Source organism: Perna viridis, chromosome 4, assembly GCF_037379345.1.
Source record: "Perna viridis isolate PV_CMFRI_1.1 ecotype Kerala chromosome 4, ASM3737934v1, whole genome shotgun sequence".
Taxonomy (NCBI): Eukaryota; Metazoa; Mollusca; class Bivalvia; order Mytilida; family Mytilidae; genus Perna; species Perna viridis.
In genome coordinates, this window is record NC_142448.1 from 333,570 (window position 1) to 356,864 (window position 23,295).

At 34.0% G+C, this 23,295-nt stretch overlaps 1 protein-coding gene across 3 annotated transcripts; it reads right to left on the minus strand.

The window, feature by feature from the left end:
- Positions 1 to 34: 34 nt before the first annotated feature.
- Positions 35 to 22,096, minus strand: LOC148618345 (enoyl-CoA delta isomerase 1, mitochondrial-like). Of its 3 annotated transcripts, XR_015921356.1 has the most exons (9): positions 21,944 to 22,096; positions 12,913 to 13,008; positions 11,943 to 12,070; positions 11,246 to 11,392; positions 7,881 to 7,976; positions 5,344 to 5,363; positions 4,918 to 5,096; positions 2,720 to 2,976; positions 155 to 284 (listed from the first exon to the last, which is right to left on the minus strand). XR_015921356.1 is itself a non-coding variant. In XM_088577132.1 (8 exons), exons 1-8 carry the CDS (start codon positions 22,086 to 22,088, stop codon positions 115 to 117), a joined length of 981 nt encoding a protein of 326 aa, XP_088433258.1. In that variant the 5' UTR covers positions 22,089 to 22,094; the 3' UTR covers positions 35 to 114. The 3 variants fall into 3 exon arrangements, 2 of the variants coding, with proteins under 2 accessions (XP_088433258.1, XP_088433259.1); XM_088577132.1 differs by lacking the exon at positions 2,720 to 2,976 and having other exon boundaries at positions 35 to 284; positions 21,944 to 22,094; XM_088577133.1 differs by lacking the exons at positions 2,720 to 2,976; positions 21,944 to 22,096 and adding an exon at positions 18,153 to 18,254 and having other exon boundaries at positions 35 to 284.
- Between the last annotated feature and the right edge of the window lie 1,199 nt (positions 22,097 to 23,295).

The window sequence follows — 23,295 nt, forward strand, 5'->3', positions numbered from 1 at the left end:
ATCAAATGGAATTGCTCTAAATTGTTAATTCCTGTTAATAAATACTATTTACTTTATTTCAACAAAAAATAATAGCACAAAAATATTCATTTAAACATGGTTCAAAGATCCAAACTACTTTGACTTCTTTTTCTTTAACTGTTCAAGGTAAAAGCCAAGAGCAGCCTGGACTTTATCTTGGCATATAAATTGAACAAAGTTCTGAATATCACTGTCCTGTTGTTTCTTCAGTCTATCAGCATACATCTGTCGAGACTGGTGTTTACTAGCTACTCGAGCAAACTCTAAAACAGGAAAAATACCAGTGTAATTCAATATACATATACATGTACCAGTTGTAGATGTATTTAACAAAGCAGACCATGATGCACTTGACAAAATACTAGCAATGCCTAAACCAAGAAGACCTGGCACTGTAAATCATTACAAAAGTTTGAACCTAGGAGCCCTGGCACTGTAAATCATTGCATGTAAAACAGTACCAACACGGTTTGAACCCAGAAGTACTGGCTCTGAGAATCATTGCATGTAAAAGAGACCCAACAAGGTTTGAATCTAGAAGGCTTGCACTGTGAATTATTGCATGTAAAACAGTACCAAGAAGGTGTGGATCTTTGAGCCCTGGCACTATAAATTATTGCATGTAAAACAGTACCAACGAAATTAGAACCAAGAAGCCCTGGCACTGAGAATCATTTCACATATCACTTACAGCGCAGAGTCTGAGCCCATGAGACCAGGCACCATGACTCATTTCATATATCACTTACAGCAGAGTCTGAGCCCATGAGCCCAGGCACCATGACTCATTTCACAACAATGAGAGCTAGAACCCTGTAGTGTAGGCAATTTGAATCAGTGCACAACAGTGCCAGCAGAGCTAGAACCCAGTAGTATAGGCACTGTGAATCAATGCACAACAGTACCAGCAGAGCCCAGTAGTGTAGGCAATGTGAATCAGTGCACAACAGTTCCAGCAGAGCTAGAACCCAGTAGTGTAGGCACTCTGAATCAATGCACAACAGTACCAGCAGAGACCAGTAGTGTAGGCAATGTGAATCAGTGCACAACAGTTCCAGCAGAGCTAGAACCCAGTAGTGTAGGCACTGTAAATCAGTGCACAACAGTGCCAGCAGAGCTAGAACCCAGTAGTATAGGCACTGTGAATCAATGCACAACAGTACCAGCAGAGCCCAGTAGTGTAGGCAATGTGAATCAGTGAACAACAGTTCCAGCAGAGCTAGAACCCAGTAGTGTAGGCACTGTGAATCAGTGCACAACAGTGCCAGCAGAGCCCAGTAGTGTAGGCAATGTGAATAAGCGCACAACAGTATGAATATATATTTAGATTATAACCAAGTCTGATTTACCAATCAGAGTTCAATAAGTAAACCATTAAGAAACTCACTTATTCATTGAATTTGAGGTTAAGCAGACAGACATCACATGATCGCTGTGACTGGCTGCTTAAAATTAAAATCATGACATTGTAAATGAAAAACAGAAAATCAGAAAACTTTTTGACATTGCCAAGAAAATGACAAAAGTAGCGATATACCTTTTTATTCCAACCAATTTCATGCAAAAAAATTTAATCAAATCCAATTTTGATCTGCTCTGTAAGTTAACTCCATGAAAACCCAAAGCTCTCCCCATAATTGTAGAATATTGTTACATAGGCCCAAGGTGTACAATTTAGAGAACCACACCAAACATACTGATGATGGATCCATGGGATAGGTCCAATCCCCATCTTCTTGTACATTTTGTTTGTTTAGAATCAAATTCAGACAATAAATAAGCAAATGATAGCTTCCCTACACTTTAAATAAATATCATGACCGAACCGACTGCTATCAATTTCTGGATCCTCTCTCTGGATCACAATGCTTCCTTTAATCTCAAATTGCATGGCAAATAGAATACAATTGTCCCAGCTAATCATCTTGTTGAAATATGGAGGCAAGTTACTTCATAGGTGAACAAAACTTTTTCTTCTGAAATACCATTGAGGCTGAACTTGTCCAAAACTACAGGCTTAGGGAGCAGCCATTTGATTTTTATGGGGTGTATGTGTCTAGGAGGGAGGGCAGGATCAAATTTTGTGCCCTGAAATTTGTTTTGGGTATAATTCACCTAATATTCTCAAACCAGCTTAGATTATAGCCTAGTTTTTCATTGGATGAAACAGTCAGACATGTTAGTTACATCATAGGATGTGTTTTGTAATGGTTAAAACTAAAACTGTGCACCACATTATTAAATGGCAGTAATGCCAATATCCTCTAAATGGAATATACAGCACGATTTTAGAAAAAAAAGTTCTTATGAATATTTCTACTCGTAAGGGAACAGTCATTTGATTTTTAGGGGAGGGGCGGCTAGAATCAAATTTGGAATAAAAAGGTGGGACAATGATTTATGATTAAAAACATCCAAGATGAACAATAAGGTAAATCCAAGACAGGCTTAATTGAAACTAGACATTCCCCCTAACTGGACTTAAACCCCCCCCACAGTCTGTTGAACCCTGTACATTTAGGGACCAATATGGAAATACCATTCACATTGAACACAATTTTTATGGTGGACAGATTAAGCACTTTTGACACACAATTTTCTGCCATTTCTAAAACACCCTACTCCAAACAGCAATTAGTACAATTTTGTTGACAACACAACAGCAAATATGACTATAAATTCCTGACAATATGCATACCTCCATATGGTAATCTAACACTCCTTTGAGTTTCATAATAATCCTGCAGATCATAAAAGAGAAGTTGTGGGTAACACATCAGACCAAGTTTTGCCAGAAAATGCTTCAGTCCAACAGCCGTCATTCTTCAACTTTCGTCCAAACATAAATTCCGGACAATATGCACATCTCCATGTGGTAAGATCCCAAAAAGTTAGATAACTATATTGCAAACTTACTTACAAAAATAGTTTGGTCAGATGGACAGAAGGACAGACCTGTATAAAAATCAAGTCTTGTCAGATATTCTTAGTGGCTCAGAGGGAGACTAGCTACCTTCTGTCACTCACCCCTCTCCCCCACCCAAACCATTAGGAATTCACTTAGAAAATATACTCTAACCATTACATACAAAAGTAACATGAGGGTATAACCCCCCTTTTCGTATGCGAGTATTGGCCACATTTTTAAACTGCATGCAGTACTCCTGTATGCGAGTACCGGACGCAAAAGATTTCTTAAATTAAGGCCATATATATACACACACTCACTGTCATTTTTAGAGTGTACGCTGGACTCAAGTGGGGAAGGGGGATCACACCATCTGAACCATAGGTCTCACTAACCACTTCCGGATCAAATGGCCACACCCTATGTAGTACCAAAAACACACTGAACCTAGACATATGCATTGTAAGTGCATAATTTTTGTGTATTATGATTAAAAATAGTCAAAATAAAGCTGAGAATGTGTACTTTAAAATCATATATGTAATTAACTACAAAAGTGTATGAATAATGTTTACATCTGCGAGTAATTTGCCTCCATGCTGTCAGTTAGCAGAACCGGTAAAAATGAGGATTTTCAGTATTATTTATTCAAGTAAATTTTGTGAAGAATTTCTACAATCATTGTACCATTAGCATAATGATTTTGGAAGCCTTATTTTCCAAGCTTTGCAATGGTATGCAACTTTAAGATGTCGTTTGTCCTGGGAATTCAGAGTGAAACTTTGAAAATTACTTTTTTAACATGTAAAGTAATGGAAACGTTAGAAGTGGTTAGTGAGACCATAAACTAAATTATGGCATATTTCAGAGAAATGCATAATTTGAGGAAAATTGCCTATCCCGGTCATTATTTCCATTTTCCCATAAAATCAGTATAGTGAAATTGGTAATCTGGCTATATTTTAAGAGGTGCATTGTGCAAGGTATTTTAAAAAACAACATAGCAACAAGATTTTTATCAATAACAGTGATTCATAACTTGACGTCATCCATGAAATACATAACGTCACTGCTTGGGATTTTCAAAGTACTCAAATAGTCACACAGCACAGACTTAGAATCACACAGTAATGAAATAGGTATGATATAAATTGTTGAAATCTCTTCTTTTTTCATAATGATAAATGATATTTACTATTACAACTTCTTGAATTATTATAGGTATCAATTTGGGGTGACAAGTTAGTTAAAATTGTAATTTTTTAGTGATTTAGGCAAAATATCACTAAGGGGCATGATATAAAAATGACCATTTCATTGTAGTCCTATGCCTGATTTTGATAGTTTTGGTCTTATTAGGCTCACAATACCACAATCTTTCATAAAATGTAAAAAAAAGAAAAACATAAAAACTCATAAAATGTTTTTAAGGTCTCACTAACCACTTCTGGGTCAAATGGCCAACACCCTATGTAGTACCAAAAACACACTGAACCTAGACATATGCATTGTAAGTGCATTATTTGTGTGTATTATGATTAAAAGTAGTCAAAATAAAGCTGAGAATGTGTACTTTAAAATCATATATGTAATTAACTACAAAAGTGTATGAATAATATTTACATCTGCGAGTAATTTGCCTCCATGCTGTCAGTTAGCAGAACCGGTAAAAATGAGGATTTTCTGTATTATTTATTCAAGTAAGTTTTGTGATGAATTTCTACAATCATTGTACCATTAGCATAATGATTTTGGAAGCCTCATTTTCCAAGCTTTGCAACAGTATGCAACTTTAAGATGTCGTTTGTCCTGGGAATTCACAGTGAAACTTTGAAAATTACTTTTTTAACATGTAAAGTAATGGAAACGTTAGAAGTGGTTAGTGAGACCATACTCAACTAGGACAACTTTCTGGTATAGAATATTTAACTGTGAAGACTACTACAAATTTTTTGACAAAAATTCTCAACAGAAACCATTAATCTTACTTGGAATTTTAATGAACTTTGTCAACTGAGTCTGTGCTGCAGTTATTATTTCATCCCTAGCTACAACCTGGTCAACAAGTCCTGTCTGTAATGCCTCTTCTGTGGAAAATAATGTGCCTAATGACAGGGCAAGTTCCGTATTTCTGTGCCCTATAGTGATAGACATTAGTTCATGGAACCTGAAACAGTAAAACCCCAAGGTCAGTAAATTGCATAAAATATTAACCCCCAAGTTGTTCTAACATACCCCCTAGAAGGAATAGATTTATCATTGGAGGAGGTTATTGCAGCAGGGGACAGTTAATTTATTGAAAAGGGGATCTAAAATATTGCAGCAGGGGTCTGAGGGGAGGTGGGTTTGTTTATCTTTAGGAGGAGGTTAAAATATCATAAAAGGGAGGCTGAGATATCACAGATTAATCTTACCAGAATGGTGCCACTATGCCCTAAAATATAAAAAGCAAGTGTTAAAAATGTAGATTCCATGTACATAAGATATTGGCATTTCGTCGGGTACCAGATTGTGATACAGAGTGAACATAGATCAGTATAACGATAAAAGTTATTGGTAATTCTGATACTTCCGTTAAAAGGACGACCATTTGGTTCTGAAGGGCCTGGCAGTTTTTGGAAATAAATATTTTGTCCATGGAAAAGTTGAAAATAAATATTCTGGTCTACACCAGCTCCTAGAAATAAATTTTCTGAAACCAGTCCAGCTGCTTCATACACTGAAATTGAAATAAATAATCTTGCCCAAATGTAGTTGAAAATAAGTTTATGAAACAATATAATTTCAAAAATAAATATTCTGATCCCACAAATTTTGCCAGCCCCCCACTCAGAATCAAATGGCCATCCCCTAACTATTAAATCTTAAATTCCAAAACAAAGTAAAGAGATAATACTTTTACCGTGACAAGGAAATCTAAATCTAAAAACACTGTGGTAAAGGATATAAGCTTTCTCAGACAGTGTTATGACAAGGGGTATAAATATTTCTCTCAATGTGACATAGGTATGTAGGTGTTCTCTCACAGTAACATAGGTATATGGGTGTTCTCTCACTGTGACATAGGTATATAGGTGTTCTCCCACTGTAATATAGGTATATAGGTGTTCTCTCACAGTAACATAGATATATGGGTGTTCTCACACTGTGACATAGGTATATAGGTGTTCTCCCACTGTAACATAGGTATATAGGTGTTCTCTCACAGTAACATAGGTATATAGGTGTTCTCCCTCTGTAACATAGATACTTAGGTGTTCTCTCAATGTGACAAAGGTATATAGGTGTTCTCTCACTGTGACATAGGTATATAGGTGTTCTCCCACTGTTACATAGGTATATAGGTGTTCTCCCACAGTAACATAGGTATATAGGTGTTCTCCCAATGTGACATAGGTATATAGGTGTTCTCCCAATGTGACATAGGTATATAGGTGTTCTCTCACTGTAAGATAGGTATATAGGTGTTCTCCCAATGTGACATAGGTATATAGATAGGTGTTCTCCCACTGTGACAAAGGGATACAAGCTTTCTTAAATAGTGACAAATGGACATAAACTTTCTCAACTATGAAAAGGGGTATAAACAATTCTCAAAACATCAAAAGGGGATATAAGCTTTCTCCGACAGTGGAAACGGGATTTAAGTTTTCTCCATTGTGACCAGGGAGTAAGAGCTATCTCCAACATAGACATGGCAGTATAGGTTTTCTCGCTCTGTGAAAAGAAGATATAAATTTCTCCCAGTTAAGAGGGATATAAAATTTCTCTCACTCTGAAATGGGATAACAGCTTCCTCTTAGGTTGTGACAAGGAGGTATGAGCTAAATCCAACCATGAGATGGGACCTAAGAGTTTCAGCTTTCTCCCACAGGGCATACAAACTATCTAAAACACTTTACAAGGATGTATGAGCTATCTCCCACCATCAAATTGAGATATAAGCTTTCTCCTACTGTGACAAAGAGATATGAGCATTTTTCCCACGATAACAAAGGGATATCAGCCTTCTCCCATCGTGACAAAGAAATATGAGTTTTTTCAATGATGACAAGAGATATGCGTTTTCTCCTACCGTGACAAAGAGATATGAGCATTTTCCCACAATGAGAAAGGTATATCTGCCTTCTTCCACGATGACAAAGATACATTAGCTTTCTCTCACTGTGACAAAGAGATATGAGCATTTTCCCCATGATGACAAAGGTACATCAGCCTTCTCCCACTGTGACAAACGTATGTCAGTCTTCAGTCTGATAACAAAAGGTATATCAGCCTTCTCCCATGATGACAAAAGGATATCAGCCTTCTCCCACAATGACAAAGGTATATCAGCTTTCTCTCACTGTTACAAAGGGGTGTGAGCTTTTCCCCATGATAACAAGATGTACATCTTTCCATGATATAATTAAGCTTTTTCCCACTGAGACCATGAGATATAAGATTTTCCCATGCTGACAATGGGATATTAGCTTTCTCCCACTGACTGACTTGGGGATATAAGCTTTTTCCCATTGACTGACAACCATGACAAGGATGGATTATCTAATCATTAAACTGAAGTTATTGTTTTTGTGATTTAGGTTATGATGACTAGATAACATTACTTTTCTCTAAATGTGGATTCATGTGCCTATATCATTTTTAATATTTTAACAATGAAAAAAAAAATAAATAAATAAACACAATGTCAATAATGATTAATTTAGGTAAAAAATTGTACTATTAAACTTCAAGGGTCTAATTTTTAAGGGTAAAGATTTTTGCCTTGATTTGTCAACATTGCATTTCTATGTAGTTGGTGTAATTTTGAATTCATGAACTTGTTGGTTTATCAACCTTCTCAGTGTCATGGAAGTTTCACTGTTTGATGGGGTTAGACATAATTGTAAGAAAGCATCATAATTGTATCAACAATTAGTTTTTTCCAACAAAACTTTTAAGTACTTACCAGTAATGTCTCATTTAAACCAATTGTGTAATTTGGTGCCATGATTCTATAATCACAGGACAAAGCCAATAAACAACCTCCAGCTGGACTATGGCCCTACAGATAATCATGCATAAGATGTGATAAATCAGGTTTTCCAAAGGAGGAAGGACCTTTTTATGGCCTCGAATTATTTGCATTTTTTTTAAATATGAATAAAGCCTATTTTTAGTAGTAGTAATATAGTAAAAAGGTTGCAAATACCAAATACAAGCTACTTTCTTAGCCAAACTTTAAAAAATTTTAACTTTTAAACTGCAATTTTTAAGATGGTTTTCATATGGAATGGAAGAAGCCACACATGCGTTCAATCTATATATTTGCATGAGTTATTAACAATTATACACAAAATATAAGCAGCTTGAGAGTGTACACTGTTGCAGCTTAAAACTGTACAAAATTAGGTATTTTTTAGCATTTTTTCAGTTTTTTTTTCTAATTTTGGCCATGTTTGAGGGGCTTATATGACCACATATGATCACATTATTATAAAGCAATTTTGTAGAAGCTGTGGTGTATTGAACTTTTAATATTTTTAATATATATAAGACCTACTTTTACTCTTGAAAAATATTTTAAACAGAACATGGGATCAATATTAAAAGTTAACAACTATTTGTTTCACACCTCTGGCTCTGGTGTCTTACTTCATGACCCTTGACCTTGAAAGCCATTAATGTTCCAAATCTGTATAAAGACTATGCACCATGTTTGGACAAAATAATTAAAGTGAATCATGTATGTTGAATCCAGAGTGTTCACTGAGATATCAAAGGATTTATAGGTCCTAGACCTACTCATCCTCACAATGTCAGGGCTCCTGTGTCCACATGTGTGTGTTGGTCTAATGAACACAAGTGGACACAGGAGTCCTGAGACCTACTGTAATGATAGACATCTTTGGTTGGGGAAGTGCTTAATACACAGATGGATGGATTGACATCCTTTGTTTGGGAAATATTTAATACATGGATGGATGGATTGACATCTTTTGTTAAGGAAGTGTTTAATACACAGATGGATGGGTAGACATCTTTAGTTTTGGAAGTGTTTAATATACAGACAGAAGGATAGACATCTTTGGTTTGGGATGTGTTTAATACATGGATGGAACGATAGACATCTTTGGTTTGGGAAGTGTTTAATATACAAGACAGAAGGATAGACATCTTTGGTTATGGAAGTGTTTGATACACAGACGGAAGGATAGACATCTTTGGTTGGAGAAGAGTAATCAAGGGAACCAAGGTTATAATGGTAATCCAGGGACAGAGACCAGACATGGAAAACAGACATATACAACAAAGAACATAGAGTAACTAAAATCATACATACAAAGTAACAAAAGCAAATGAGCAACTCGGACTCCACTAAAAACTGGAAGCATGGACCAGATGCACCAGTAGGGTAAGCATCCCCTGCTTTTCTAGGAACACCCACCGAGTTGCTCATAAAACGTCAAGCCTGGGGTAGACGAAAGAGGAAAGGAAAACTGTAACGTTGAACAAATCAGTTTTCATGGCGCAGATGGACACACCGTAACGATCCATGATGATGACCATAAAACTTTTGTAGTGATGACTTCATTCTTGTAGCAACATAACCCTGCTCCAGAAGCCTATTTGTTAGAATTCTAGCGTGATACAAAAAGTCTGCGTAGTCTCAGCAAGCTCTGGTATAAGGTATGAGTTGTGATATGAACACTCCATAGGCAGGTGCTGAAGGGATGTTGCCACAGATGAAAGGAAAGTTGACAATTTTGAATGAAAAGTCATCACGTTTGTCATAAAGTTTGGTCAATAGTTTTCCTTTACCATCGATTTCTAAGTGTAGGTCAAGATATGAGGCTGACCTCACAGTGTCTGTAGTATCCTTTATCTCAAGTTCTTTGAGATAGATGTGATGTATCAAATCCCCAAAATTAGGATTGTTTAAAGATAATACGTCATCTATATAGCGAAAACTGAGATTAAAGGATCTAGCTAAACAATATTCTTTCTTTCGGATCAGATCAGCTATAAAGTCAGCCTCATAATGGTGAAGGAAAAGGTCAGCAAGTAGAGGAGCACAATTTGTTCCCATTGGAATGCTGACCGTTTGTTGAAAAACGCATCCATCACACTGGACAAATATGTTGTCGATTAAAAATTCCAGCATTTTGTAAACATCTTCTTCTGTATATTTGGAAGATGATTTGGAATGATTTCTTACAAAGTATGAGGAATCTCTACCAAGAAAAATATATTTGTATCTAGGTGTACCATCTTTTTTGGAAAAACAATGATGTATAATGTTTTTAAGTCTGGATTTTAACTGAGTATGTGGAATAGAAGTATACAGTGTTGAAAAATCATAGGTTTTAATGCTATTACATTCTGATAATAGTCTTTGAACTGATTGTCTGCAAAGATCTTTCAAATTTTTTAGGATCCACATTGAATTGATACCACTACGGGAGTAACAAGTGTTGTGGTAGGACTGCAAACCATCTTTGACAGCTGTGAGTATAGAAGTCAAAAGTTTTGAAGGAGGTTTGGTGGTACATTTTGCAGATCCAGCTTTGTAACATTGTTTGTATGGATTCTTGTGGAGTTTAGGAATCCATTCCATAGACAGTTAATCACAGTCATCGTCCTTGGTAGAGAGACCAAAAGAGGAAAGCACAGATTTATGGTTTTCCACAATTTCTTTGGAAAGTGTGGTAGCAGTATAGGTCTTACTACTGCTATTATTTTCTATGTCTACCTCTGATAATAAACATTGGATGTAAAACGTTTTGCTGACAAAAACAATGTTGTTTTGGGCTTTGCCTGCCCATACGACAACATATTTGTCATGTACAGTAGACAATGTTTTTGCTACATCAGGGTCCTTGAAAACTGATGTAGCATTGGCACTCATTGACCTACTTAAAACATTCATTTGTTTCAAAATTAAGGACCTCATCACCTTTAACCACTCTGACAGAGAATGAATGTCTTCTTGTTCTCGTTTTATCCATTTTCTTGCATAGTCCTCCACCGCATCCATAAGAACTTTAAAGATATAATACCAATTTATGGAGCGTGGTTCATGGAACTTGGGACCTTTAGAAAGGATATTACGCAGAGATTTGTTTTCAATGATGGACAAATCTCCCATAATGACGTGACCGGGAAGTGTTTAATATACAGATGGAAGCATAGACATCTTTGGTTTGGTTTAATAGACAGATAGAAGGATAAGAACTAATTTATCTCCTCTGTACTTTCAACAAAGTTTGTTACATGTAGATAGGACAATAAGTTTCTTTAGATTACAATATAAGCTGTACAATGAAGATTTACATTAACAGCAGCTACAATGGGTAGAGGTGACATATATAATTGTAGCCACATGTTCTGCAGTGTTCTCCAGAAATCATGTAGTCTCTCTTCCTTAGGCTGGAACATCTCTAAGATATCTAAACCAGCAGAAAATATTTTGGGAACATCCTGAAACATACAGTTTTTCATACTAAACATTTATACTTCTTATACAATACAATGTACTTCAATAAAATATCATTTGTGGTAAAATTTTCTTTTTTCCTTCAAAAACTAAACAATGGGAATTGTGACGCTTTAATTTTGCTTTATGAATAGTCTTTTTTTAATTTTTATTTCCTTCCTTTTTTTTATCAAACTTGACTTTTAACATTATCTGTACCATACATGTATCTAAGGAACAGCCTAAACAACCCTGACATTATCCATGAACCTCAATGAAGCTTCTTAACATTATTCATTATCCTTACTGATGCCAAGATTTAGTGAGGTTTAGATGAAACCTTTACTATCCTGACATTATTCATTATCCTTACTGAGGCTAAGATTTACTGAGGATTAGATGAAGCCTTTACTATCCTGACAATATTCATTTTCCTTTCTGAGGCTAAGATTTACAGAGGTTTAGATGAAGCCTTGATTATTCTGACATTATTTATTATCCTTGCTCAGGCTAAGATGAAGCCTTTACTATTCCTACATTATTCATTATTCTTACCGAGGTTAAGATAAGGCCTTTACATGACTTGTCTTGTTCTAAGGTCACCAAAGCCTGATTAATTTCTTGTAAAAATTCTAAAGTCAGACTATTTACTGGTGGTCGTCTCATTTTTAATACTGCAATTCCTACAACAATGAAAGAAACCTGATAACATTCAGAATACAATCTTTAAAATTTTACATCAACAAAATAAATTTTGAATAATTCTAGAATTCAGAAAATCTCATTGTTTGTTAAAAATGATTGATATAACCTATCCCATTGTTTTTTGTTTTTTTTTATAAATCATTTTGTTTCCTTTTATCTTATATCCCAAAATTTACAAATTCAAACAATACCTTGTCGATTTTTAACCTTGAGGTCAATCAAAGATGTGTGACAGAATAAATTTTCACACTAAGTTTCTGTTTACATTTTGGAATTATATGTACATATGCATAGTAATTAAACCATAAGTATTTCAATTTCTGTTTACTGTTCTTGACACTTGTTTAAACTATGTTAATGTCAAGGTTAATATTTTGTAATTCTCTGCATTTTCTTATGTCCTTAAATATCAAAATTTTGTACTCTTTGAAGTTTACAAAGCTTACTTGTATTTATGTGAAAAGGCCAAATGCCACCCAGTAAAGACCAACATTGAACCCTGATGACTTATTTATCTTACTTGAAGTAAAACATAAAACCCTGATGAAATCCACCAAGATACACATGAACATTCAAATCAATATGCCCTACCACTCTTAATGCTGAAAAAAAATGAAAATATCTCTAATAGTTAAATAGTAATTCAATGTCAACTCTGTTAGTGGTTACCACTATCATGGTGATTAGTCATGGCATGTCTCTGTACTGTAACTCTCACCTGATGGCTGATCAAGTCCAACATCAAACCCTTATGACACATTCATCTTATCTGATTGTTCATCAAATCCAAAATCTGACCATAATGACATCCATCACTAACCTGATTGCTGATCAAGTCCAACATCCAACATTGATGACATACATCTAAACCCATGTTGTATTGTCGATTTTCTACACAACAGTTGTCTTAGCAATGCTAAAATGATATATATATATCTATAAATGTATTAATTTTCCCCGATTGCTAATTTTTGCAGATTCTGTCAAGTGAACATATTACTGGGTATCAGTTTTTGCAGTTTCAAAAAAAATGATTAGCATTATATAGTGTTGAAAATCAGTTTCGTGTGTACTATTTTTCGCAGTTTTCTGTCCACTGTGAAAATACAGAAGTTAGTATGGTACACCGCAAAACTGAGTATGTTTACAGTACATATATATAGGTACATATCATTATAGGTAAAAGAAAATTGTTGAAGGAATTATGCAAATCATATTTACAGGTAATCAAATATAAGAAAAGAGTTCCATATTACAACTAAACATCAAAATTTTGGACAAGACAGAACAATGATTTATTTTGTATGTACAATGTACTATTTTAATAGAAATCTATCCTGTTTAAAATCCACCTACTAATCCCTACAATCACCCAGCATCACACATCATTGGAAATATGTGGTTATATCAACAACAAAAATTACACATTACAATGCAGTAAAGAGACAATAAACTTGAAACCATTTTGTGAAGTTGAAAATATCTCAGCCGACATTTTTTTATGTGCAGAGCAGGTACAAATTGCTTTCAATGAGAGTTCTTCAGATTATTAAGTCGAAAATTCACTTAAAATTAGATAGATGTGATATTAAATAATATTTATGGATTTGAAGTCATATTATATCATCTCAGATGTTAACTTCCCAGAATCTAGAACTTGCAAAGAACAGAAAATCACATCCTGTCCTGAAGTCAAGTGACATAATAAACAACCGACTCCCTAACCAGGTACAGTGGTGGGAAAATACAACAATAAAATAAACTGTAAGAAACCTGTTGCATTGGGATTTAACTCTTGAGATTGATATAGAATACAAACAATAGGGAGAATTACTTGCTGGTTTGTCCAAATAATTATGCCGTCCAAGGAGGCTAATTTTGCATAAATGTAAGATTTTAAAAATTCCTCAGTGAAAGACATGATTATCTGCCAGCAAGGGTACTTGTTGACCACTAGAGTTTAAAAATGGAAAAAATCTACTAATCATATTTATTTTATTTTTTTGTTATGATGTGTAAATAATTCCTTTTGGGATTTGGAGCTGGAGATATTTTTATTTTTTGTCTGTTTCCCACACAAATATATCTCAAACACAGACTTCCAAAAGATGCAAGTTGTTTCAGTCACACTACAACCTTGGCCATAGTCACTTCAGCCATAGTTATCACGACCACAGTATATTTTGCCAATACATTTTTTAAATATTGTATACAGTTATAAATATTAAATTAATTAGTATTTATTTTTAAAAAAGATGGATGGCTGTGGTAAACTTATGAAAAAATATTTTTCAATATTTTCAATATTTTTATTTGTTCTAACACATTTACAGTAAATGGTCATAACAAAAATAATAGAAACAAAGTATGTAAATTCTGACAACAACAAAGAAAAAAGAAAGATAATAACAATTTATTTAAAAAAGTGAAATTTACAAAAGAAGGAAAAATGACAAATAAATTGATGAACATAAATACTTCATTGTTAAAAACTACTGAGGGAGAAAACACCAGTTTATATTTAAGTATGGTTCTGCCTAAAAACCAGGCAAAGGTGATTCATCATACCTTAAAATAATCATTGAAACTGTATAATACATTTGTTAGGTCCTAAAATCAACTCCTCCTATGTTCATGTCCTTGGATCTGCTATTTATCATGAACAATTTTTGACTGGTTATAGTGTAAAAGTTCTGACAGGTGTTTTCCCATACCTTTTCTGTAGAAGAAGCTAAGAACATAACAAAAATCTATCTGCTAATATCTCCAGTGGGCAATTTTTATTTGCACTTTTATTTCCTAATACTGTTTCTATTGGGCCTACAGAAGGACTTGGAATAAAAAATAATTGGGATTAAGAAATGCATAAAACACCCATTTTAAGCCTCTGCCTGGTTTTTAGGCACAGCTGTACTTAAGAAATAACGAAGATAGTTTATGGAACAACTTGAACAATTACCCAAGCCATATACTCAAGCTGAATGGATGGTAAGATCAGAAAACTGCTATTACTTTATTAGGACTTATAATACTATCATAACTATTAACAGTACACCTGAATTACATGCATTTTTGCTCTGTGCTGTTCTTCTTCTTTATAAGCTGTCTTAGAAGTAATTGTTTTAAGTTTCTTTCAAGTAACATAAGAAGAGTCCCAAAATGCTAATCCATTTTTCATCCATGTTATTTGTGTGTTTTCATTCACTTTGAATGGCTAAACTAACACAAAACAACATTTTTTACTCTAATAAAACTGTTTTACCACAAAAGAAGCGTGCTGATAATGATTAATAAATTAAATGATGAATCAAATGCAACTTTTTTTACAAAATAAATTATTTATTGATTGCATGTTGAAAACTGTGGCTAAAATGACTATGGCGGAGATGGGCTATGGTTGAAAAGTACTATGGCAAAAACGTTCTATGGCCCAGATTGCAAGAAAGCCTTCCAAAAGAGCAAACTCCGAATCAGTGGTGACATCTTTTATGCTTTGGCTAAGTGCAACTTATGTAAGTTTGCATTGCAGCATCGCCGCTGTTTTCGGAGTTAGCCAAAAAATGCTTTCTAGTCATCTTGGCCATAGACCACAGTACTTTTCAGCCATAGTTCATCTCGGCCATAGTCGTTTCGGCCGTGGATTTCATTATGTATACAATTAATATAGCATAGGTAAATTAACAATTTATTGGTTTCACTTTGTAATATATTTATCATTGTCATCATTTTTTTGGGTGGTAAAGTAGTTTTATTAAAGTTAAAAATGTCTTGTGTTATACAGAATGGCTGATATACAAATGGCAAATCTTTATTAAGAATGATATGTGGAGCAAAATAATATATCTATTGCACATTCTTATTAGGACTGTATGTTAATTTTTTATTGATTGTTGGGATCCTTTTTATGTTGCTTGGTCAGAACTATAAAGCATTACTCAAGCAGCATGTGTAGTAACAATAATTTTCATATCTTGCCTCCCTTTTTGTCATCTAGATATCAGGCTGGGTACACTTCTTGGGTATTTAGGCTAGAAACCACTAATTCAACTTCCCATAGGCTTCTATGCTAAGTTCACAATATTCAATGGCTTCTGTGGACTTTACCTTAACTTTAACCTGCAGAGAACTATATACCAGCATGATTCTACATATGTCAGCTCAAAATCCTCAGAATGGCATGTGTTGTTAGCAGACTTGCAGTGCAGTACTGGTCACCGGAAGTGAAGGGTCTATAAATAGCATGGGAAATCCCAGTGTTTTCACAAGATAGGGGTATATATAGAAATCGTTATGGAGATTAAGCTTCACATCACAAGAAGCAAAATGCACCTATAAATTGTACAGAAATGTTTTTCCTTTCAGGAACTGTTTAATTTTTTTAAATAAGATGAGAACTTTTTTCACAGCACTATGAGGAACAGGGGTAATTTCTGCGTAGGACTATTTGCATACTTTCCAAATGCTCATTGGTTGAATTGGTGGTCTGTAACCTTTATAGGGTTTGTAAGTCTCTTTCAGTTTCCCTTCCAGAATTTTAGATGTAGAATGTATTGAAATCTGAAGGCCGGTCTGCATTTTATTGTTCACTTCCGGGAAATGAAAACACTGTATCACTGTGCAAAATCTTCTATTTCTATGCTTTTCTTGACATTTTTATTCAGAAGAACTAGATATTTGTCATTTTTTATCAGTATTTTTTCACAAAAAAATATATTTTGCTTTTAACATTAAACTCAATGCTATGTTAATGACAAATCTCTATGCATTTGAATGGGAGATGATGAGGACCCATCCTCATGAAATCAAGAAGTCATGTGACGAGACTTACATACCCTATTATTCCATAAATTTTCTGTGTTGTTTCATTAATATAATTGGTGTTTCCACATTAGTTTATAATAATTCATTAACTATTTGTTAATGTTCATCAAAGACATAAATGAAAATTAGTGATAATAAATCTGCTCATTATCTATTATTATACTGTTTTTTTTTTACTTAAATGAGTTTATATATTCAAATTGGTGTCATAATGAATAAATAAATAATTAGTTTATACAGTGTCACATAATTGATCATTCATAAATATAACTATATATAACTATAAATATATATAACTCTAAAACCACAATGTAAAAATTGTTTACGAAATCAAAACATCAACAAAACATATACTTAATATAAAATAAAATCACAATACATGTATCTTGTAATTGTAATATTTAAAACAGGGGACAATAATTTAAAATGCGTGGACGAAATATACTGTGGCCGAGATAAGTATGGCTGAAATGACTATGGCTACAAATACTTTATTGGCACAAACTCAATTATTTATTGACACCAACTCAATTACAGCACATGGTTATGGCCTATTACATGTACAACAATAAATGTACATTACAATGAAACATGATAAATTTAAGATAAAACATTATAATTGCTTAAAATATCTGTCATTTTCACTAATTTTAAAGCAATTCAGTATAAATATGGAGGACATTCTCAAAATATTTTGTGCTTTACTATTTAAAGGAATATTGAATTCGGATTTAGTATTGTAATCTGTAATCTGTAAATCCAGGAACCAAAGTATTTACTTTACAGATTAATTTCTGTCTTTCTTGTTCATAATAAGGACAATGAAGTAAGAAATGTTCTTCATTTTCAACATGACTTAAATTGCATACCCTACACAAACGTTCTGAAACAGGTACAAACAGAGACCATTTTCCATCATAAGATAATGGGAGCTTCTCTGCATTTTTTAAATGGCTGCAGATTCTGAAACGTTTACAACAGTATCTACATATGTTGGTCTTTGTCTCATCTTACAAGTGGTACTGAAAAAGTCTAATTTTGAAGATTGAAGTATTTTAGAGTTTTGTACTTGCAAATTTTGATTTATCATTCTTTGTTTTACACTTTTAATTTCTTTTTCGAAAGTCATATTCTTAGTGAAAATAAATGAATATCAAAGTCTATTTAGTAATTCTTAAGTGTTTTTTACACAAGGATTGTGATTTTTAGTTACATTGAAAATTTGACATAGCAATGTACCTTCAGAAGAATAGATGTGATCTAGATAATTCATAACTGAAATATGAATTATAGCCGAGATGGTAGTATGACCGAAACGACTTGTATCGTTACCCAACCGTTCCAGGGGGGTAACACGAATCACCGGAATGCCCCGTAATCACCGAAATGCCCCTACAAATCACCGGAATGCCCATTGAAATCACCGAAATGCCCCTTCAAATGACTTTATATGATGAATTTCATAAAGATTAATGCTTAATATTTTCATAAATGCATAATTCCTACCATAATTAAATATTTTAATTTTAAAGTGTTGTTTCTCGAAGCGTCAATTAGTTCAAAGAGCGATAACTCTTGGAGATAAAGACTATGTTGCGCAATCTCTAGTAATTACCAGTAATCAGGTGGAAACTCAATATGATTTATACTTCATAGACTTTAATTGATAACTAAATGCTGAAATTAGTTCATAATATTTATTTATTGGTACACAGTCAATAATATGTCAGCAAAGCAGATAGCAAATTCTTACAAAACACAGAATATATGAAGCTACTATTAAAAAAATGTAAGGATTAACACATCATAAAAATATAAATGATAATAAGCATGTAAAATCATTCAGCAACTATTTAAGAAGCGTCTCAGGCATATGACATATAGCTACTATTTTAAATCACATAACATGATTAAAATTCATCTGATTGATAATAAAGACGATAATATAATATATAATATAATACAAACAAACAATAAACTGAAAAAAATAATTTAGATGTCCATGCGAAGAGGTTTAATAGTAACAGTGGAGTCCTACCCATTTCTGGGCATCTCAACAACAAGATACGGCGTACGCACTGTTAATATCAAACAGCTGAACATTCACTTAGCTGAACATTTACTTTGTTTTCGTTTTTTTGAATGTCTTTGTCCTCTCGTTAATTTTTCGTTTGTGCTGACCAATCTTTTTGCCTAGTGACCTGGGCTGAACTACAGTCATTTTACCGTCCGTAGAAGTAACAGTCATTTTGTCTTTGGGAATAAATTGTCTTAAACGCTTGTAGTGTCTGTCACGCTCCTCTGTCGTTTTTGATACCCAAACAGTCCTTGTCACCCCAAAGTGTTCGTAGGTCTTTGCAAGCCTAAACTGTCCTGTGCCAACGATTGCCTTCCTAATGTCTTTAAATTGGGCCTCTATGAGAGTTGTCAGGATGTTGACAAGGTCTAAGAGGGGTTTCGATTTCCAATTTATAGCTTGCTTTAAGATGTGATTGAGAGATTCTGAATTATTGTTAGTCCATGCGTTTTCTACTAACCCGGTACATAATGGTTTGTTGACTTTTTCTTTCAAATTTGATTTCAATTTGTTTTGAAAGTACCTGTGAAATTTGCCTGACAACTCTCTAGATGCGTCTTCTATGTCATCAGATTTTGCGTCGAAGCAGATACTTTCGTCAGCATTAATTAGTCCGTCATTTCCAAAAATCATGTCTAAGATCCTTTGCCTATCGGCCTTGTCAACGCAGTCATCAATCAGCTTCTGCTTTGTATTTTGATATAGATGACGTTTGCAGAGCAGATGTGTAGATTCGGGAAATGCTGTGATAACTGCGTTCACAAGGGCTTGTTCTTCGTCTGACCCAAAAACAAGATTTGATTTGTCTGTCCCTGCTAGTTTTGTACGAAGATGATTGAAGAAATTGCTATATGATTCAAAGTCGCTATTGTCATGTATAAATAATGGGCCTAGAAAAATTGGTGCATCCCCCGTATTGTCAGAAACTACGCTAACTTGCTTGTAGCATGTGGCTGTTACATGCATATCACACAGATTGAAGGTCTTATCAATTCCTAAAATTGATTGGCCTGTACAACACAAGTTTTTAATGTCCGTCATCTGTTCGTCTGTATACAAGATAAGGCATGGTGCCTTACCCTGATCCCTAACAATTGATTTCACGATTGATGTGCCATTTGCAACTAATTTGTCAATCTCGCTTATGTGGTCAGCTATATTTCGCCTATTAACCACATGTCCGTCCTCATTCCGTCTGTCTTTCTTTGAGTCGTTTAATTTTTTGTCATAAACCTGTCGTTTGCTTGTTGGCCCACTTAATTCGTCGTATTTAATGGAGAGTTTGTTATAAACCTCGGTTGGTTTGCCGTTTTTAAGTAAATCGGACATTTCGTTCATAACAAAGGCGGGCGTTCGGACATACTCTGTTTTTCTTTTAGAATTTCCATGAGAAAATGAATGACCTGAAAAAATCATTTGTGTCCACATGAGAGTAACAATCGGTTGTTCAGATACATTTACACTCCTACCTAACTAATAATTTGACATTTAGCTGAACATAACTCATCAATTATTCATCTAAAATCAGACACTCTGAGTGAATATTACTCATAGCAATTAGAACTGAATAGACTTTATGCTTTAAAGCTATGTACAGTGTAATTCTCCGTGGGGAAAAATTCAGTATGGTACTAATTATGATAGACTTGATAAATAAATATATGAACCCGGATTTAAAAAAAATATATAAATGAAATTTTACCTTTGCAAGGATTTCTGCAGGTCAAACTCGCCATTCACAAAGCAGCATTTGCGGCAGAGGAAGGTCAGCATGGGTTGCGACCATGACTTGAGCTGCACATCGGACATGGGTACACATTGAACATGCAACCATCGGGTGCACAAATTACATTGTATGGTGCCTTCACCACATTCATTTTTGCATTCAGTGCAGGGGTATAACCCAGCCATACTGAATATCAGAATGTGGTATGATTGTAGAACATAAATATATTTAACCTTATATACATTTTTATTTTTTAATGATGAGAAGCGGAAGATCAAATACAAGTTTAAGATCATAAAAAAAACTAGTGTCAACAATTATTGTCTCTTCATTAGAAATTAACTAATTAAGATTGCATTTTGGTGATAATTATTAAATTCTCAGATCTGATTTATAATTAGCTTGTATAATTATGTAAATGACCCTTGAACGACGAGCGGTAGAACTTATTATCGGCAAGATTAAAAAAAGGGCAATTTTTCAATTGTCCTTTTTTACAAAAAATAAATAAATTATTATTTGTTATACAATTGATTGGCAAATAATTTATTAAACAGATAAAAACTTGCATCGTTTTCTGTATGTAATCGGTTATTATGCAGAGTACATTCATGTTTCAATAAGCGAGAGTTATCTTTCTTTGATGCTAATATTTATTTCTTTCAATAAAAAATCTTCGTGTAAAAATATCAAAATTTTATTATGTAGATATACCTCATAACATCTCATAGAATCAATATTTATAAAATTTTAATAGTTTTACAACAAAATAAGGGGCATTTCGGTGGCATTCCGGTGATTTGTAGGGGCATTTCGGTGATTACGGGTCATTCCGGTGATTCGTAGTACCGGTTCCAGGGTGCACATGGTCGAAAGTGCAGGTTTCGACTCCCAGCTGTTATGTTGAGTACATCGTTCTGTACTGTTACAGTATTAGCACGTGGGCTTGCTCCCACAATCAAATCCTTTGCCCCACTAATATATACATAGTCTTAAAACATAAAACCACGCATTTTATGTTTATGATCTTTCATGTTTTCATCGGATATTTTCATATACAGAACCCACACAAGGATGATCCCAGATTTGGGGGTGCCTAACTTCCACTCAATTTTTTTCAAATAAATCGAAAAGTTCACTATTTACTCTCAGCAATCACTTGATCCTGTAATAAATATGGAAAAGGTGGGCAGTAGACAACATTGTATAAATGAAAGTGAAAGTTACCCATTTTCTGTTGGTTGGTGGTTTCCGAATGCCCTGGTGTCGATATTTTGTGTAGCCCAATCGGAACTACTCGACAATTTCCGCTACAATTAAGAAATAATTTGTGGAGGGGGTAGATTTGTACATTTAAACGTGGGTGTGGCATTTATATTCAATTATTTAAATGAGAATATAAATGCCGTACCCATGTTAAAATGAGTACAAATCTACAATCGGAAGGAATTATTTATTTTCTAATATGACAAATTCTGTAATTTTTGTGATAAATATTTGCCTACGCGTAGCCAAATAACGGCTGTTCCGTTTAACCTCCCCCGTATCGAAGTTGGATTAAATTTGTATTTCAATAACATCTCGGTCGTTAAATTATCGCGTGAACGTTTTTAAATGAGTGTTTTGTCTCGAATAGATAGATTGGTTTGCAGTGAATTAGATTAAAGCAAACCCTGGTAAATTTCAGGCACTTGCCTTTGGCCGAAAAACTTATGATAAAAACATTCATTTTGATCTTGGCGATAATACTATAAAATGTGAGGATGAAGTAAAACTTTAAGGAGTAACAATAGATTACCAGTTGAAATATGATACTCATACAGCCAACATTTGCAAAAAGGCCTCAAAACAGTTAAATGTTCTAAAAAGGATAGGGAAACACTTAAATAAACTTGGAAGGTTAACAATTTCCCACTCTTTTATTAATTTTGTCCAATTTTAACTATTGTCCTGTCACTCGGCACTTCTGTAGTGAGACTAATACTAATAAAATGGAAAAAATTCAAGAAAGGCTCTTATATATATCTATAACGACTATACTAGCACATATGAGGAGCTTTTGTTAAAATCAAAAATGCCATCCCTGAAAGAAAGAAGAATTAGTAGTATTGCAGTTGAAACTTTCAAGATAATAAATGGACAGAGCCCAGTACATCTACATGACTTAATCGAAATATAAATTGAAAAATAAATATAATTTCAGATATCAGAACACAGCAAAACTACCCAACGTCAGAACATCAAGGTATGGGTTAAATTCCTTTAAATATTTTGCTGCAAAAATCTGGAATGACCTGCCAGACCACTTTCGTAAAGAATCATCTTTTACTCAATTTAAGAATCTTCTAAACTCATGGAAGGGCAGGTCATGTCATTGTTCTGCTGGCTATTCATAACAGCTCTGCTTTATGCTTTTACATTGTTGACTATTTATAGTGCTGCTCTTTCATTTTAATCCTATTTTACATTTGCTACTATTTGCCTTCTATATTGACTAATGATTTGAAAAGGACTAGATAGTTACCATGTATTGTACTTGTGATGTAAATGTTATCTATTGTAGTGCATGTATGTCGATT

Bases quoted from the DNA above. Each gene is read 5' to 3' on its own strand.
- LOC148618345 (XM_088577132.1), bottom strand. From the start codon at position 22,088: ATGCCACACCCACGTTTAAATGTACAAATCTACCCCCTCCACAAATTA. The intron at 13,009-21,943 runs GTAACTTTCACT...ATATCATTTTAG, and splicing joins CACCAACCAACAGAAAATGG to CATTGCTAAGACAACTGTTG. The intron at 5,097-5,343 runs GTAAGATTAATC...TTACTGTTTCAG, and splicing joins GGCATAGTGGCACCATTCTG to GTTCCATGAACTAATGTCTA.